Source organism: Pseudopipra pipra, chromosome 16, assembly GCF_036250125.1.
Source record: "Pseudopipra pipra isolate bDixPip1 chromosome 16, bDixPip1.hap1, whole genome shotgun sequence".
NCBI classification, from domain to species: domain Eukaryota; kingdom Metazoa; phylum Chordata; class Aves; order Passeriformes; family Pipridae; genus Pseudopipra; species Pseudopipra pipra.
Window position 1 is genome coordinate 12,240,955 of NC_087564.1, and position 17,388 is coordinate 12,258,342.

At 45.3% G+C, this 17,388-nt stretch overlaps 1 protein-coding gene across 2 annotated transcripts in view; it reads right to left on the reverse strand.

Annotated features, from left to right (window-relative positions):
* Positions 1 to 261: 261 nt before the first annotated feature.
* Positions 262 to 17,388, reverse strand: part of TTYH3 (tweety family member 3) — a 75,698-nt gene continuing 58,571 nt past the window's right edge. The window contains exons 11-15 of one of the 2 annotated variants that reach the window (XM_064673170.1): positions 16,747 to 16,883; positions 14,600 to 14,776; positions 13,591 to 13,666; positions 11,382 to 11,483; positions 262 to 5,988 (exon numbers count right to left, since the gene is read on the reverse strand). In XM_064673170.1, coding sequence (XP_064529240.1) covers positions 11,403 to 11,483; positions 13,591 to 13,666; positions 14,600 to 14,776; positions 16,747 to 16,883 — 471 coding nt within the window. In that variant the 3' untranslated portion in view covers positions 262 to 5,988; positions 11,382 to 11,402. The remainder of the gene's footprint in view (positions 5,989 to 11,381; positions 11,484 to 13,590; positions 13,667 to 14,599; positions 14,777 to 16,746; positions 16,884 to 17,388) is intronic. The other variant, XM_064673171.1, reaches the window with a different exon arrangement.

Consider the following 17,388-nt stretch of genomic DNA (forward strand, 5'->3'; position numbering starts at 1 on the left):
TCTGCTGGTGAAAATAAACCACTCCTGTTTGCTGCTGCTCCAGTGTGGAATAGCCAAGGTGGCAAAAGAGGTTCAAAGGAGTTCACAGTCACACAGACCGTGCACAGGGGGAACGTCTCCCCAGGCTGATGTGCACATCTCTCAGCTGCTCCAGCACTTTCTACTGCATTTTCTGTAGTAAATGGACCCTGGAGGTCCCTGGTACCAGCCTGGCTCCATACCTCCCTCCAGGAGCAAATACAAATCAATAACTAGGAACAGTGGTTTTAAATCGTTTATTTTTAAAACATGAAACCCAAGCTGAATAGAAACCACAGAAATTACATTTAGGTTTTTTTGTTTAGTATTTGCAAACCAAAAAGTTACAGTAAAAAATAGCTACGTTACAATCAATAGAACTACAGAATTAAAAGTAAAGATACAAAAATGGGCTCAATCCTCTTTAATCCTCACAATTTAAAAACATTTTGGGTAAGTGCAGGAACACTTAAAAGAAACTAGCAGGTCCAAAGTTTTAAAAAAAAAATTATATATATTTATATATTATATATGTATATAAAGTGGTATGATATACAACCATTATGGTTAAGAAGAGAAAAAAAAAAAAAAAAAGAAAAAAAACCAAAAAAACCCAGAGAAGTTACAAAAAGGCCAGGTACATGTTCACCATTAGGTTTCTGTGCACAGTGTCCAAGAAAATAAACTTCCCTCTGAATGACATGAATAAAACTCGTGGAGCCTCCCGTTACCAAGGGACCTGAGGCACACGACATGACGGCTGGGCGGCTGGACCCGATGCAGAGCACAACAAAAGGAGTGAAGCTTTCCTGGGACTTCAGCAGCCTCCTGGGCAGAGGCCACTGGAGAAGTCTTGGTGTGAGATTAGAGGAGGAACAGGAAGGAAGGAGCTGGGAATTGCATAGTGAGGAGCAATGTGGTATCAAATATGCAGAGCACCTAAGAGCTTCATGCTACAGTTATCCTCATCAGGAAAGGAGTATTTTGAACTTTCTGGTTGTATGTCAATTTATGTTCCACTTTGTTCATGCAGCCACAGGGGCTGGGTGAGCACCCGGGAGCTCCAGGCCACCAGTAACCCATCCCTTCTCTCCCAGCTGGGCAACATGCTCACCATCACGGCTTGGCAGGAGATCCCACACCCCCCTGAAAGCACAAATCACTGGTTAGCCATCTAGGAACTGCTACCAAAGCATCCCACGCTTCTGCTGGGCCTCCTGGAATGACTGGGGAAGCCATCCATAGCATACACAGAAATAATTTCTGGAAAACGGGAGTAGGCTGTGATGAAAGGAGGTACAGATTGGGTCTTGTCAGGCCTCTTTCTCAAGGCATTAGATCTACTCCTCGGTATCTCCCTGGAGGGCTTTTCCCCTCCCACCCAGAGATGCTCACTGAGTTACATTAACAGACTTGTCGAGGTGGGGAAGACCCCGGCTTCTCCTTGGTTCTCAGCTAGGAATTACTTCAAAGACAGCTCCTCTCCCGAGCTAAAGGAAAACCCATCCACCTCATCTCCTCCTGAATCAGGTGGGGTGGTGAGGATCAACAAGCCAAGACACTTCTCTCTTCTTCAAAGGGCTCAGCATGGTATTTCAGCTGCTGCTGGAAGGAAGAGAAGGTGGGACCAGAAGCAAAGCCTGGGTTTATTCACGCAGGTACCTGTACCTTGCTCTGACGGGCACCCACCCACTCCTGCCTGCTGCCACCCTGCAGCACCAAAAGCTCTCCAGAGCAATGGCTGAGCAGCTCCCTGAGAAAGGGTTCCACTCTCAGAAAGGCCAAACTTTTCATGTAGTTTCAGGGAACTGCTATGGAAATCCTAACTCAGGATCTCTTGAAACCCCATGCACTGTGTCCCCCTCAAAGCACTCAAATGAACATCCCTTGCATCTTGGCTGAGATGACTGTACACGGAAAATCAACACCTATCAAATGGAGAAACTTAAAAGGACAGGAGGGGAAGGGAGCACTCCATCCTTCACATTTGGATACATGGATGCACGCTAAAAATCTTAGCTTGAACCCTTTTATCAGCACACAAAATGAACTCAATTTAATAATACATACAGGATACAAACACTACAGTTATAATTCCCAAGACAGCACAAGAAATTCACAGCCAAGTCTTGATTTGATTTCCTTTACAATTACAATGCAGTCTTGAACACTGGACACAAGAGTCCAACATGCTATTTACATTTCACATTGTGGAGATGTTTGTGTGCTTGGAAGAGTTCTCAGTTCCAAAAGAAAGTGTCATTCACACATGATGATGCGGTGGAAATAAACCAAGCCAACCAGACAAGCCAATGACCACATTTGTGCTTCTGAAAAAGTAACATGAAGTGTCTTCACTGATGCAGTCACCCTCCACCGGACAAGCTGCCTTCTGTTCTGCAGTCAGAGAGGTGTCCAGAGGCCAATCTCAGCTCCCCTGACTTCTGGACCCTTTTGCTAGCAACCAGTCACGTGAGAAATGTCCGATAAGGTCAGCTGGGATACACCAAGTGATATGGCCTTGGCATTTTGTCACATTAAAAACAGAGAGACACGATGGAAGAGAGAGAAGTCTCCACAGCTTTACCTCCTGCAGCTTGAAGAGTCTGGACTCCCTCAACCATGAATGCCATCCAGAACAGATGAGTCTTCGCCAGATAGCACCTGCTGTTCACCCGAGAGGGAGGCACAGAGTCTGGGAGATCTTGGCTTTTCAAAGTCCACTCCTCAGACAGAATGTGACCATATGGATGAGACTGATTATGTCGCAGCCATAAGAATAGGCAAAGGCCATCTGTTCTTCAGCAGATCCTTTCAGACCAGCCTGCAAAAAATGCCACGCTGTTGCTCAAGGTTCCAGTAAAATAAAAAAATGAAAACAAAAAAAAAAAGTAGTAATAACAATAATAATAATAAACCAAAAGAAACGCATTTGTCTGTGTTTCCTATCCAGCGCTCTGCACAGCATGCAGCGGGGCAGCAGAGTTCCAGGATGCTTTACAAAAGTGCAATATCCATGTCAAGTAAAGGAAGTGCTGGCTGGACACAGGTACACAGCTCACACCGCAGTCCCGTTGTGCTGGCCTCCAGAGAGCAAAACGTCAGCTCCGCAACATTTTTTCCAGTTATATGTTGAAGTCACAGAGCACGTGTCTCCACAGCTGTGCCTTGCTGCAAGCCCCAAACACCGCCAGAAGTTGTTCTGGGTGTTGTAAGTGGCTGTGCCAAACCTTGGAAGGAAGCAGGTCAAGGTGGCTGCTCCGTTCTGCAAACAAAAAGGCAACGGCTCGCTCCCCGTCACCGCCTGGCACGGGCAATGCCACTGGGACAATTCAGACCCAACCCCAAGTGCAGTCACACACAGGTTCAGGGTGCACTCTGTATACAGAGAAGTCAGTATACAGAAGCACTTGTTTTCACAGGGTTCCCCACACCCTCCAGCCTTCAAAACACTTGCCTTCAAGTGAGTAGGACCAGGCCACAGATTTCAGGGCAGCTCCCCTAAAATTGATAGTGTGAGTAGCAATCGGAGCACATCCTTGCAAGGAGGATGATGGCAGAACAACTCAGTTTTAATAAGGATTATATGGCTCTTACTTCTTTTTTCAAAGTGAAGGAAAGGTTGGGTTCCCTCTAGATAGCAGTTGGGTGGTTGGGGCTGCAAGCTCACCAAACCACACATGCACACCTGGGTCTCCTGGTAGGCTCTAAGACAGGGTGAAAAACCTGGTGCTCACGAGCCAGTGTCCCTCCATACCACCTGTGACTACATTTCCCTGCCCTTGTTATTTGATAAAACAGAGGTATGTTTCAGTGTGAAGCCCATCCAACATGTCTGAAAGGGCATACTTGGTCCTGAGCAAGAAAATCCTGCTTCCAGAGATTTATGGTGAAGTGTGAACTTTTCTCCAAAACCTTCTCTTCCTGTCTGCATGGTGGTGCCTCCTCCCTGTCTCCTTCACTCCTTTGCATGGTAACAGCTGGCCTACAGCTTTTGCAGTTAATTAGTGGTTTCTATCTTAAGAAGAGTCTCAAAGCTTGCTCTGCCACAGAGCTGGTACCATCTCACAGCAGATACCATCAGCCTAGTGAGCTGCCTGCTAGGAGCAATTCCTACCTCACTGCAAGAAGGCAACTGACTTGAGTAAAGGCAGATTGGTAGATTCTGTGCCCCAACCAGCAAACATGGGGTAAACAGACACCCAGTCTGAACATCACTGAGGTGAAAACTAACTGCCTCTGCCAATGGCTCAACTCCAGTTTGAGAGATGTTTCCCATTTTATTTCCTCTGCCAGTTATTTAATATAATGCCCAGCAGCTACGCTAAGATGCCCCTACTAAGAGGTAAAAAGACAAAAAGGAACATCATAGTTACCCTACTGAAAGGGCAGTACTCGACAGTACCTCCCAAGAGGCAGTCTCCTCTTCCAGCAGGAAGCTGTCAGTGCCCTTTGGAGCACTGCTCTTCAGTGGGAAGTACAGCACCAATGAAGGATGTTGCCCTCTGCAGGCACCCAGCTGCCCCTTTGCAAGCCTTGTTCTGCCTCGTGTCTAGAAAATGCCTTACATGTGCATTAGTATGGTCAGATAGTGGTTAGCAATGTGCCTTGAAAAACTAAACAAAATAAAACAGAATAAAATATAAACCTGTTCTGACAGTCACAATGTTCTCCAGACATCAACCGGGTTTCTGATCTAAAACACAGAAGATACACCGATGATCTTGTGAGTTTGTTAGGATTGAGGCTCCAAAAACCTCCTTCAATGCCAGTTCAGCAACCCTGTGCTGTAAATTATGATTTATAAAAAAGGAAAAAAAGTCCAGCAGAGTTCACAGGTCACTCCTGCGGGGAGAGCTTCCATTTGCTATGAATCCATTGGTGCTTCCAGTTTCTCTTGCTTTTCCAAGCTGACTGTCCCATAAGATTTAGCATCAGAGAGTCAAAACTCTTTAGTGCAAAAATGTCCCCCATAAAGTCTTATGAGTCTCTCCCTGGAAAAATTTGGCACCGAGTGGCTGGCTCCTGTTTGATCTGTGTGTCAGCCTCATAAAGGCAGCACCCAGAATGCCATCTGCAAGTACCTGAGCTTCCCTGATGGAGCAGAGAGATCAGGTTCAGAGCAATGGACAGGGTAGCTGACTGGTGCTGGGCCCCCTGCTCCTCCTCAAGAATTCACATGACAGATAGAGTGGCAAAGACAAAGGCATTTTCTTAATGGACTCAAAAAAAAAAAAGTTAACCAGGGTAGTGAAATGGTTTGCTCTGAAAGAGCAAATTCCAGTGGATATGCAGTGACACCGTGAGGCAGGAGTTACCCTCCTCCCTCCCACAGGGCAGTGGACCAGAGGACTCCCAGTGAGATGCTGTGGGATGCTGAGTCCCACTGACTCAGCATTCCCTTGTTGTACACTGGTCCCAGGCACCGAGTCTCTGCATCTTCAGGGTTTGACAGACTGTTGATCCCACTGCAGAAGTGAAGAAGATCTACCACCATCTTTCACCGAGTCCCTCTGGGAACAGAAGGGGGAAAAAAGGGGGCAGAAGGTATTCACCAACTTTTTCTGACAGGCTGCTCTAGTCAGCTGGCCCGCGGGCTGGTGGACCCAGTTTCCTGCCTGGGTGCTCTCAGTTGCTTGCCTGCACATATTTCCTCTTTCACATCAGGTACAACAAGGTGAAGGTTTAATTTCAAAAGGAGCTTTCAACTCCAGTGGGCAGATACCAGGTTGGAGGGGTGGTCTGGACTGGAGAAACAGAAGGAGCTGCACTGGATTTTGGGCAGAACAGCAGGATTGTTCTACGAGGACAGCACAGGGGCACAGCAGTTGGCACATTGTTTAGTCTGACTGCACATGTGGGTTTTGTTTTGTTTTTTTTTGCTTTTGCTTTTTCATTTTAATGCACACTGCCAGCATCTGGACGAGGTTGGTTGGTGGCGAGGTATTTGGCTCTCATGCTGGAGGTGTACTGGAGGAAGACAAGACAGAAAAAACAAAATAAACAAACAGAAAAGTAAGTCAGAATGACTAATGTAAAGACAGAACCACAAATTTCTATCACCTCACAGCATAAAATGGTCTGTATTCGCAGCAAGTGTACCAAGGAGCTGCTGGCTCAGTCTTACAAGGAAAGTTTCACAAGTCACTGTATAGTCCCCTCTGAGTAACATCCTGTCAGCCTGCTGTGAGGATGGTGCTGGCCAGGTCAGTACAGATGGGCTAATGATTTATCCAAGCTCTCTACAGAGAAGGAAATCCAATAGTCACTAAGTCAAAATATGACATAGGTCACTCGGGAGAAGAGAGGGAAATGGGAATGACGCAGATGCAAAAACCCACCTCACACCTTCATCCTCTCTTAGTCTTGTTACTGCTTTCAACCGTGCCAGAAAAGGAGGTTGAAAAGAAAATGGGTGCTCACTGCATTTTCACATTGCATTTTATGGCAATGAGGGCATCAGAAGACTGCTCATGCCACAGATGGGCAGCTTGAAAGGAAAGTGTGGAAGAACAAATCTCTACATTTCTGGCCAAGAAAGAACAGACCCTGCCTGGCTGGAAACAGGCTGCCATCAAACAGGATGATATTAGCTAAGTTATCAGGTGGGTAACAGCCCACTGTGGCTTGGGATCCAACCTGTGCACTGTGCAGCAGCAGACAAGACTCCAGTGTAGGGGTGAGAAGAGCAGGTCAGAAAGATGAGAAGTTGTTTCGATTTGGGGTTGGTGGTGGTGTTCTTATTTTCTTTTTTATTCTAAGCAAGGCAATCTGAAGCAGCTCCCAGAAGCTACTGAGGTAACATATGTTATTCAGCTTTGAATAATAAGCTGAAAATCATGTAAATAATATCCAGCAGTAAGAACAAAAGACTATGCCTCTTTATGCCAATGTGTTCAACATCTTCATTGTGACCACATTACTGCTTCTGGGGTTGTGCTACCATGATATGAACAACCAAGCAATGAGGACAGACATTTCATTCCTCTTTTTATACCTGCTGGAGCTTGAATAATTCTATAATATCCACAGCTTGCTTCCCAAGAGTGCTCTTCAGCATACTGACTTTTTATCACCTTTTAAACTGAACCACATAAAATAGCCAGTTAAGCTGGCAAAGAGACAACTGAAAGGCAGTTCCACACCAGGAGGTATGATTTATCTTGCCCACTGGGAAAGAACATTATGAGGCATCTTTAGGTTCTCAAAAGCTCAGCTGTCCATAGGGGTTTTCAGAGAATTAACAGTATTTTATCGGTTTTCCTTCAAAGACTGACCCAGGCTGAGCCTCTGCATAATAGAAGAGAGAAACTGCTCTTTTGGCAGAGATGATCCCATCGGCATAAGATGAAGACACCTGTGGCTTATTTGCACACTCAGCTTTTAGTGTCTCCCATAATTGGAAAACTTTCTGCAGAACATGGATCTTAATATAAAACTCTGGCCCAGAAACAGCACCTATATTTAGAAGACAAAGGGTACGTCTGTTCTTTCTAAGATGTATTTTTTGTCAGTGAGAGGGCAAAAGATAGAAAATACCAAGCTGAGCCACTTTAAGGACTATATTCTATACAGTTTATTAAATGCGATTACTGTTTTAGAAATAAAGTTTAGGGCATTATTAAAACATATGAGACTAACCCAACAGGCTCAGATAGGCTTAGAAGTCAAAGAACTTTCTCACAGAGTAAGTAGGGCACATTTTAGGTAGTGCAATGCTGAAATTACCAGCCAAACATCACGCTAAGAAGAGTCTTAGAAGGGAAAATGTGTTTGATTGCTCATTTTCCATTTGCCTTCGGTATGGTGACATGTGATAGGAGATGAGTATGAGCAGAGAACTTTTCCAGGTGCTAGGGATTTGTAAGAAGTGTTTAGAAAAAAAATAAATCTCAGATCATGGAAGGTTATTGTGCATGCTTCTGGCCAAGTCATGTAGGTTCAGCACACAACATGCAACACCAACTTCCTTTAGAGCATTAAAATCAAGAAGGGCCACTTGATGAATCGCATTTCAGGGATGTACAAAGTACACCTATCACAGAGGGAGAAGCTGAAAAGAATTTCCTCCTTCCTCCACCAAGAAAAGACCCCACAGTTGCTAAAGTGTCACTAAAAAAAAAGTAATCAGGAACATGAGATCTGGACAATCAAGCAGAGAGCATTTTACATTCAAACCTACCTGCAAATCCACCAGAAGGAATAAATCAAGACTGAGTAGTCAGAGTTAGGGCTGATGTTCTCTCCTTAACTCAGGATTTTTGCACCTTTTTATCTTTTCCCATTACAGTTTAAACCAGTTGCTCTTTCTGTTAAGTGTATTTTTAATGACCATGATAAGTATGATTGAAACCTGGAAGTAGAGAGCCAACACTTCACTGTGCACCTCCCAACCAGCACAGCTCTATCAGCGTGCACTGGATCTTCAGTCACAGCATTTGCCTCCATCTGCTTTGCTCCACATGCTATTGACAGCAGTCCTTCCTCAAAGTCCTTCAGGAAAAATGCTCTGGAACACACAGATCCCAACATCTGGACAGGCCAGCAGATGAAGATATATCAGCAGACACGTGCCAGTCTTTGTATATGTAACCAAACTATATTACCCATAGTTAGAATGATTAAGTCTTCAGTTCCTTTAAAAAAAAAAAATCACTAAGTCTTTAGCTCCTTTAAAAAATAATTCTGAAGCCAAAACGCCTGAGCACAATTCAGACTGAGGAGGTCTTGGACTCCACTCTGAGGTACACAGCTATAAGGTACACAGTTGCATTTAGTTTCCTTTAAAGAGGAGCTTTCATAGAAGGTTAAAGAACATTTACAATGCAGTCATTCTTCCAGCACTCACTGGAAGTACCCATGTGCCTATACACCCTCATTTACCCTTTCAAAAACAGCACTGAGGACAAGTTTCAACCCATACCTTCCCCTCACTGTCAGCTTCCCTAAAAAATACCTGAAAGACTCCTTGTTACCATTTCTGGTGGTCGCTGGTGCTATTCAACAGCACACCTCTCAGTCACTTACCAGCCAGCTAGGACAAACACAGCTGATTGCACACAAGCTTATTTTTGTATTTCTCCAAAGAAAATTAAAGCCTCTCCTTCACGTTCAGCCTTGTTGAGGGTATAAACTTTCACAGGTATGGTTTGCCAGCACATACTAGTTGGGTGCTTAATACATATAGCCTGGGTACAAAGGAATCATTGGTGGCAGAAAAAAAAAAATAATTAAGGGAATAGTCAGTTCATTTTAGAGGCCATAAATTCCACTGACTTCTGTGAACTGTGAACTCCATAAGTACTTCACAGCTAACTAAGCTATGCTGAAAGATCACTTACCATATGAAACCATGACTGTGAGTACAAACTATTTACTATTTGTGGTTAAAAACCCACGCGTATCTCTCTCGAGCTACCCTGGCTTTGATTTCCTGCCAGAGCTATTCAGGTAATCCAATAAAGACCAAAGCTTCTGGATTCAAGTTCTGAAAGGTTGATCTCAAATAGCTAGAGCACAGTAAACACACAGGGGTTGGTCTTATTATGCATGGGAGGTACAAGATGCAGGGAAACAGCTAATTCCAGCCAGTGGGTTCTGAATTCAAAGGGACTTAAGTTTTTCAAGTCAAAAGAACAGAGCTTCTGTTTGTTTTGTTTGTTTTTAAAGCCTTGGAAAGAATGCAATGGCTTTTGCACAGCCCTGCAGACAGCCACATTAAGCTCGGGTGGGAGCATAGATAAACAGAAGACAGTGCAGACTAGGATAAGGTCATGTTTCAGCCCAGAGATTTCAAGTCCAGAATGAGGGCATTAGAATTTCCCCACCTCCACCCCAAGCAGTATTTTATTTCATGGAATAGATCCAGTTAACATCGCTACAATACCACCTGCAGGAACCAAAGAGCGGAAAACCCACCATAAGCTGAGGCCCAAGAGCAGTCTTAGCAAGACTTAAGACTGAAGAAAGCTGTGACCCTGCCAGGGGTGGTAGCACCATGCTTCCAGACAAGGTTGGTTGCGTTCATGCAGAGGACATCAAGACACCCGATCCGGAGAGCCCCTTCCCAGCAGGTCACAAGGCAGGCAGGCAGACAGCAAGAGGCAGCAAGGATGCAGACCAAGCACCAACATGACAGAAAGGAATCCAATGCAAGGCTGACAAAAGTCCCAACAAGAATAGCAGAGAAGAAGGGACAGCAGCTTTATGCACATGTATTTCTGGGAAAACAATGCAAGATAGTCACTGATCGCATGAGCCAAAGGCAATGGGCTCTCCCTGTTCCAGCTGGAACCAACACCTTCCCTTTACTGGAGTTCCCTTGAAGGAGCACTGTCCTTCACACCAGGTGAGTTGTCTGGTAGCCCTAATTATACCCTATATTTAACCAAGCTACAAACCCACAAAATGCAGACCACCTACTCTTTGTGGCTTTGCCATGGACCCCTGTGAGGGAAGAAACACCGGCTATCTTGGAGAACATCAGCAACTACAGCCCATGAGGAATTCAGACAGTGAAATGGTTCTAGGAGGGCCCTGCTCACAGAGCCTGCAGGACATGGATGGGATGATTTGGACACACACAGAACAAACAAAACAGCAAAAGGTTTTGAAACAGAATGAAACAGATCTTAGTGATTATGTCTGGTCCTTTAGGGAAGTTTTTTTTTTAAACTTGCTGCATTCTGACTTTCAGTGCAAGGATAAAAGGAGAAGCTGCGCACAGATCTGACAGGCAATGAAGTAACTCTTCAGGACAGGCCACCAATACCAGCCAGGATCTTTCAACTAATTAAAAATCCTATGAATGAGCTAAAAGCTTGTGGCGGGTCAGTATCGGTGTTTTTGGGCACATGCTGTTACGGCCAGTCAAGACAAGCAGAACAGCAGTAGGGCTCAAGGGAAGCCAAAAGCTGAATTAAGACAACCAATCCCGACTGAAAAGCTGCTAGATTGGTTCTCTTTACTTCTAAAAAATGGTTTCTTGTGATAGAAGAACTCCTATACTACATTTGAAGTGCAAGGTTATTTCTGCATTTGAGCAGCACTCAGTTCAAGCTGTTCTCAAGTGTGGACTTTGAGTTGAAGCTGCTGTGAGGTGGCTTTTCCAAGGCATAGGTGCCTGTAAACCTTCACGATGTGCCCCAGAAGCCTCTAGAAGGTTGATACTGCTCCTTGAGTCTGCACCAGAGCCAAAACGGATTTTCATTTTAACCCTTGGCAGGAGGGAATGGGGTGGGAGGTGCAGAGGGAAGGAATGTGAAGAAATAAAAGGCACTGGCCTGGGATAAACAGTGCAGGGATGAAGGGAGTGGTTGGGAGTGGAGAAGGGGTTGAGCAAGAAGGACCTTTTTTTCCAGTACCTGTTCCATTTGCGGGCGCTGTTACCAGTATGTCCGTGCACTGTCCGAGGGCTTAAGCTGCCAGCTCATATGGCTGCTACTGTCCATGGCAGCCAAATACAACTGTGATGACGCAAGAAAGAGAGAGAAAAAGAGAGTGCAGCCTCAACGTGCATGAAAAACACAGTGCAAGCAAGTGAAACGCTGTGGTGTGTGTCAGTGACAAGGTGGGCTCTACAACCCTAAGGGAATATCCCTGTGGCAAGAAGGAGAAAACAGAAGGAATGAGAGAAGGAAAAAACACAAACAAACAAACAAAAAGCCAGGAAAAGTAACGGACAAACAATGCAGCAGGATCATCACATCTTAGTTTTCACCATCTGTTCACAGAAAGCTAAATGGAATAGGTCAGCTCTGTCCACCCACTGGACACAACCTACTTGGACGGTTATCCCCCTCTCCTCCCTCCCAAAAAGAGGCAGGGACATGTGCATTGGTATTCCCTTTTCAACTCTCTCCTCCCACAGACAATTTGCTATGAAAAGTTACAATTTCTTCTGCCTCAGTACAGTCTCAGCCACCTGCTATGGAGAGCTGTGAACACAAAAATCCCAGAAAAGCTTTTTCCCGTTGCCTGCCAACATGGGAGCAGACAGTATTTTATTTCTCTCCGCTGTCTGTCTACTACAACCCTCCAAAAAACACATTTATCCTATAGTCTGCTCCCTGTCTTGTCTAGGGAGAAGCTCCTTTGTCTATAGGTGCAGTGCTGCACTCTCCTCCCCAGCTCCTGTGCTACCCTATAGCGCACACTGATGGCTGCCAAGTCAAGTTACTCTGAAAAAACTTATTTTTATCTCCTCCCAGAAACGAGCTTAAGGCACCAGGACTCAGATCCCCCCTCAGGTTATTAACACAAATAGCTACTGAAGAACCAAGGAACTTCTTGCCTCACTACAGCCCCTGTGGAAAGGAGTGTGCTTTCTCTGAAGCAGAAGAGCTGTAGGGCAAGGGGAAGCAGGATATTGAAGGAACATAAGCCTTGGCAGTACCAGGGGGACGGTGCCCTTCTGCCACAGGAAATGCCAGTGGTACAGCGTGTGTCACACTGCACTGGTGCAGCACATGAGCTCTTCTCCTGAGGACCATCTTGTTGCTGAGAGCTGATGATGATGCCACCAGAGCTCGCGGTCGGAGTACCAGGGGTCAGGAAACCTCTTTGTGAAGGGTGAAAGAGGTTTGGCCAAGGACAGAGACAAGGATCAACTCTCCACATTTCCACTTTCTCTACAGCAAGATGAACTGGTCCTCTTGAAGTGAAACCATGAATGTGATGTCCTCTTTTCCACCACAGTTCCTACTCCTCCAGCCTCCTCTTCCTCCCCTTCCCACGAATTTGAGCCATGCACCACAGAGTGTATTTTTTTTTACCTATACCTGAAGACTGGTTGATCATTAGACATGCTACCACTCATCCTCTGTAATCACACCACCAAGTTTGTGAACACTGCTGTGGCATGTTCTCAAAATTCTCCTGTAAGTAAGGCTTACAGGATCCAGCGAAGGACAAGATTCGTCTAGTTCTTACACAGACATGAAGGCAAGTCCATGTTTTATCCAGCATACAGAAATGGCTATCAGGCCACTCCAAATACCAAAACCTTCCATGAAAGTTTCCTTTTTTTCCTCCATAGGAAATTAAATACAAAAATAGATTTTAAAGAAAGTAAAAACAGTTGTGAAAGAAAGATTTAAAAAAAAAAATCTCAACCAAAAAAAAAAAAAGAATACAGGTTTCATCCTACCATCTCTTTAGGGCAGATTAAGGAGAGAGGTTCAGCAATAACTCTGAATTTACAGTTTTAACAAGTTTCTTTTTAAACTTGAGGAACCGATGCCACAGATAGCAAGTACACTGCATGCAAGTGAACCATCCTGCTGAAGTCACCCATCAAGATACTCATGCACTTCAGTGGTGGCAGGACTGGGCCCATAGGATTACCAGTGTTAATTGATTTTTATTCTTTTTATGTGCAATGTCCAAAGTAGCATAGCAGGGTTTCATTCTCCATGGCAGGTGAGACATGGCTTGTCTAGTCAAGTTGCTGCCATTTATGGGCCAGATCCTGTGTTTGGCTGCACAATCAGCTCCCTTGGGAGTACACAGGAGTGGCAAATGTGTGTTCCCCAAAGTTGCTGAAGCAGAGAGGAGCAGTAAAGAGAGACTTACTGAGGGAGGTGGGGACTCCCGGCCAATGAGCGGGGTATTCTCGCAACGGGGGTTCTGGAAATTTGCATTCTGGCTCCTAGGAAAGGAAGACACACATGGTAACAGGGTGCATGTGCCATGCTTCTCTGGGGAAGGTCTCTGATGGTGACATGGGACAGAGCATCCGCACCCCCAGAACTACTGTATCAGGTCAGTGTCCCTCAAAGCTTTTCCTGCAGGCCAGGTGGGTCCCCCTTTTTCAGACAAGGGCACAAAACTATAATTTTCCTCAGAGAGAGCACTATTTTTACATTCTTACTCAGAAGGGCCCACACTGAATCATGTCAAGTGATTTAAAAATAGGTCTGTGTGAAAATCTGCCTCCCTGCAGCATCAGACCTGCCAAGCTGCAGAAATGGAGATAAAATGAGGACAAAGTCTCAGGGGATGAACGAAATGATGTGGCAGCCCCCAAAAAAGATGGACCCTGATGGTAGTCCAAGTGTGATCAGGGTTAGGCACCTCTGGAGAAACCTCTGAAGATCCCACCTGGACTAGGTAGCTCCAAACTGCAACAGCTGCCAGAGCTGACTGCAAATACTGTAGGAAGACATAGCCCACAGGTTTTGTCTTGGCTCTCAGCCTCCTGGGAGGCTTAAAATCTTCTGGCAAGACTACTCTGTCTGAAGAATTAAGTCTTCTGGTGATCAGATTCATTGTGTAATAAGGAGCCCAGACAATACTTTCCTACTTCTTTTCTCTAGGCAGATTTCTAAATCCTGGAGGATGAAGCTGTTCAAATTTTGGAGCACGCTGTCTAATAAAACTCTTTCTACTGCAGCACTGTCAAGCCATTCCCTTCTCCCAGTGGATGCCAATCATCAGAAAACATGTCATTTTGCCATTTGACACTTTGGACAAAATCCTTCATCGCTTTCTACTGCTCGTTCAGAAGTTCCAACCTTGCAGCACTTGTGACAACAGAAATCAGGATGAGTAATGTGGACAAGCTTGTTTTCGGGATACTCACATGTACTCTGTGACGGGAGCATTGCTGACTGTGTGTGCTGCTGCTGGAATGCTGGTCTCACTGCCATAACTACTCCCACAGCTATAGAGGCTGGGCATGTGCACTCTGTACAGATTATCGTGTGTCTGTCTACTCCCTTGAGCAGCTGATTCTTCTTCCCCATCATCATCTGAGCCTCTGCAAGAAGGAGAAAAAGTTCCTCCTAGAACCCTACAATTACCCCCCACATGTGGGGTTTGCAGGAAACCATGGTAATCCTAGGAACCTCCCAACCATCTTCCACACCTCCACATTCACACCCATTTGGGATGCCTCAGGGTGGCAGTGTCAAACACAGCCTACACCACAGTGACTCAGACCTCCCACAGATCCCATCTGGACCTGTACACTGCGTGATCCCCTACAGCCTCCCTGCGGTCTTCTGTCAGGGCTTGGCAGAGAGCACAGTTCTGCAACTGCCCAGTGGCACAACCAAGGGATGGACACACATCCCAAAACGTACAGCACTAAAAAAACCTCAACGAACAATAAGAAAGAGAGGCAGTGGGGATGTAGTGCCATACACCCCACAGAAAGCACCCTTGAAAACTGCAGTCTCTGTCCTTCCATTTCTTGTAGACATGTCCAAAGAACTTGTAAGGATAAGTCTCTGTAGACTTCTCTGAACTCCCATTCTGGTTAAAAAAGGTCTGCTTCAGCTTCTAGCAAAACCACAGAAGTCTTTATAGAACTAAGTTGCAAAATTTGTGTCTAAGGGCTTTATCCTTTCAAAAATGCCAGGATTTTAAATCAACTTCAATACAGAGCAGAACTGTTTGCCAGCTGGTTCCTTCCCTCTCTCCCATGGTATTCTCTTGCCCGTCCTATACAATTCACACTGCTGACTTATCTCCCTAATTATGGGGTGAAGCACCAAGGTTTGAAATATATTTTATCCATGCTTGTCAAAGCCACTAAAAGGTTCTATACAACATGGGCATCACTAGAACATCCCACACATCACCTGCAGCTTCTGTACCACATGGTGGCAGTGAAGATCGGGGAATTGCAGCCTGTACAGTCTCTTAGAGGCAATAAAGCATGACATTCTCCACCTCCCAGAGGGAGGCAGAGGGAGAAATGGTGCTCCGGGGAATGCAAGAGGGAACCCTTCAATTCACAGCAGCAGACTGAGCCTGCTGGGGTTGGCAGGGCAGGCAGCAGCCCACAGGGAAGGCAGCACAAGAGATGCCACTGGGTAAACCTTTCTCCTTCAAACAGGCAGACTGCCATGCTCTTCTTGGTAAGGTCTCTGCAGCAGCTGCATGTGGAAGAGGTGAGGAAACCAGCCATTTTCTCAAGTGCTACTCTGACGCACTTCCCAAGGCCACTTCTCTGTGGGCACTGCAGGCTTGGCTGGCTCTGACTTCCTGCTATTGTTCAGGACATTCCATTTTACTTTGAACCTTGAGCCTGGGCTTAGAGCACGAAAATCATGTTTCAGGACCAAAGAAGAGAATTTGCTGCAGTCTGCTGCTCTTCTGCGAGAACAGAAAACTCAGAGCTCTTTTAACAGCTGCACGTGGGGCAGCAGCCAGTCAGTGAAGCAAAGGTTTGCTAAAGACTTACAGATCAACCTGGTTACCATCATTAATACTAGTTCCAATTTGCTAGTGTCTCACCTGCCCATACCATTGCCAACAACAGTTGGTTTCCATTATCTATGCAAAGTCGCCCCAGCTTGAGCAAAGTTAAAAAGGCAAGTGTAAACTGCTTCTTATTCCAGTTCTCCTCCCCATACTAGAACAAATGCCTCAAAGCAATGAAAGAGAATAGGAATTTTACAGAGATGGCAATAGCTCAAGCATTACCTCTATATTACAGCTACAATCATTCATCTCTGACTTGACTCATAGTCCTACGGTGGACTGAATACTCTGCACACAGAATATTCCAGTGCAATAAGGTTCAGATGTTAGTATTAACCACAGCCAGAGCAAAAGGCAACAATTTTTTTTTCTGTTAGACCTGTGCTTATAAATCCTCATCCCTCACACTCCTGGGATCATATGGGAATGAGCTCCATATGCTCACGGGCACAAATCCAACAGCCAGTCTTCATTGGGAAAGAGCTTTACAGTGCTACAGGATCTAAACCCTCTCTATACCTCTTATTCTGCCAAGTGTGTGGGACGCTGCAGACAATGGAACTGAACATGAGGGCTGTGACAAAGGAGAAGAGAACCAGGTAGATGAGGCCTTCCACTCCATCATAGCAGAAGCCCGTCAAAGCCTGGACATAATCCTGCAGAGAGAAAGGAGTAGAGTTTCCTGATCATTACACAGTTAACATTGAGTTCTAACTCAAAAGCCCTTCTCCAGACTACATTCTCTGAAAGAACTTATAGAGATTGCAGTCCCTTTTCCAGAGCATATTTCTATTTTAATTTCAGGGACCTTAAGTATTTTTCATAACTGATCTAACCTTTATTTCCCCTCACAAAACCCAGCTTGGATTTAGACGTGGAAATATTTTCAACCCCACACAATAAGACTTTAAGGGAGGGGGGAAAAAGAAAGCCAAGGCAAACTTATGCACCCAGCTGAAGACACCATATTTTGCATTAGGCCTTTCAGCTCCTTCACTGTGTCCCATGCCCAAGAACACAAGCATGGACTATCTGTGTATCTGCCTTTAGAGACACAGCTGGAACAACAGCTAGGTCATGCTATCCTGCAGCTCCAAGGCACTGCACTCCATGGGAAAGACAACAAGTTATGTGCTATAGACAAAAAAAAAATGCCCCTAA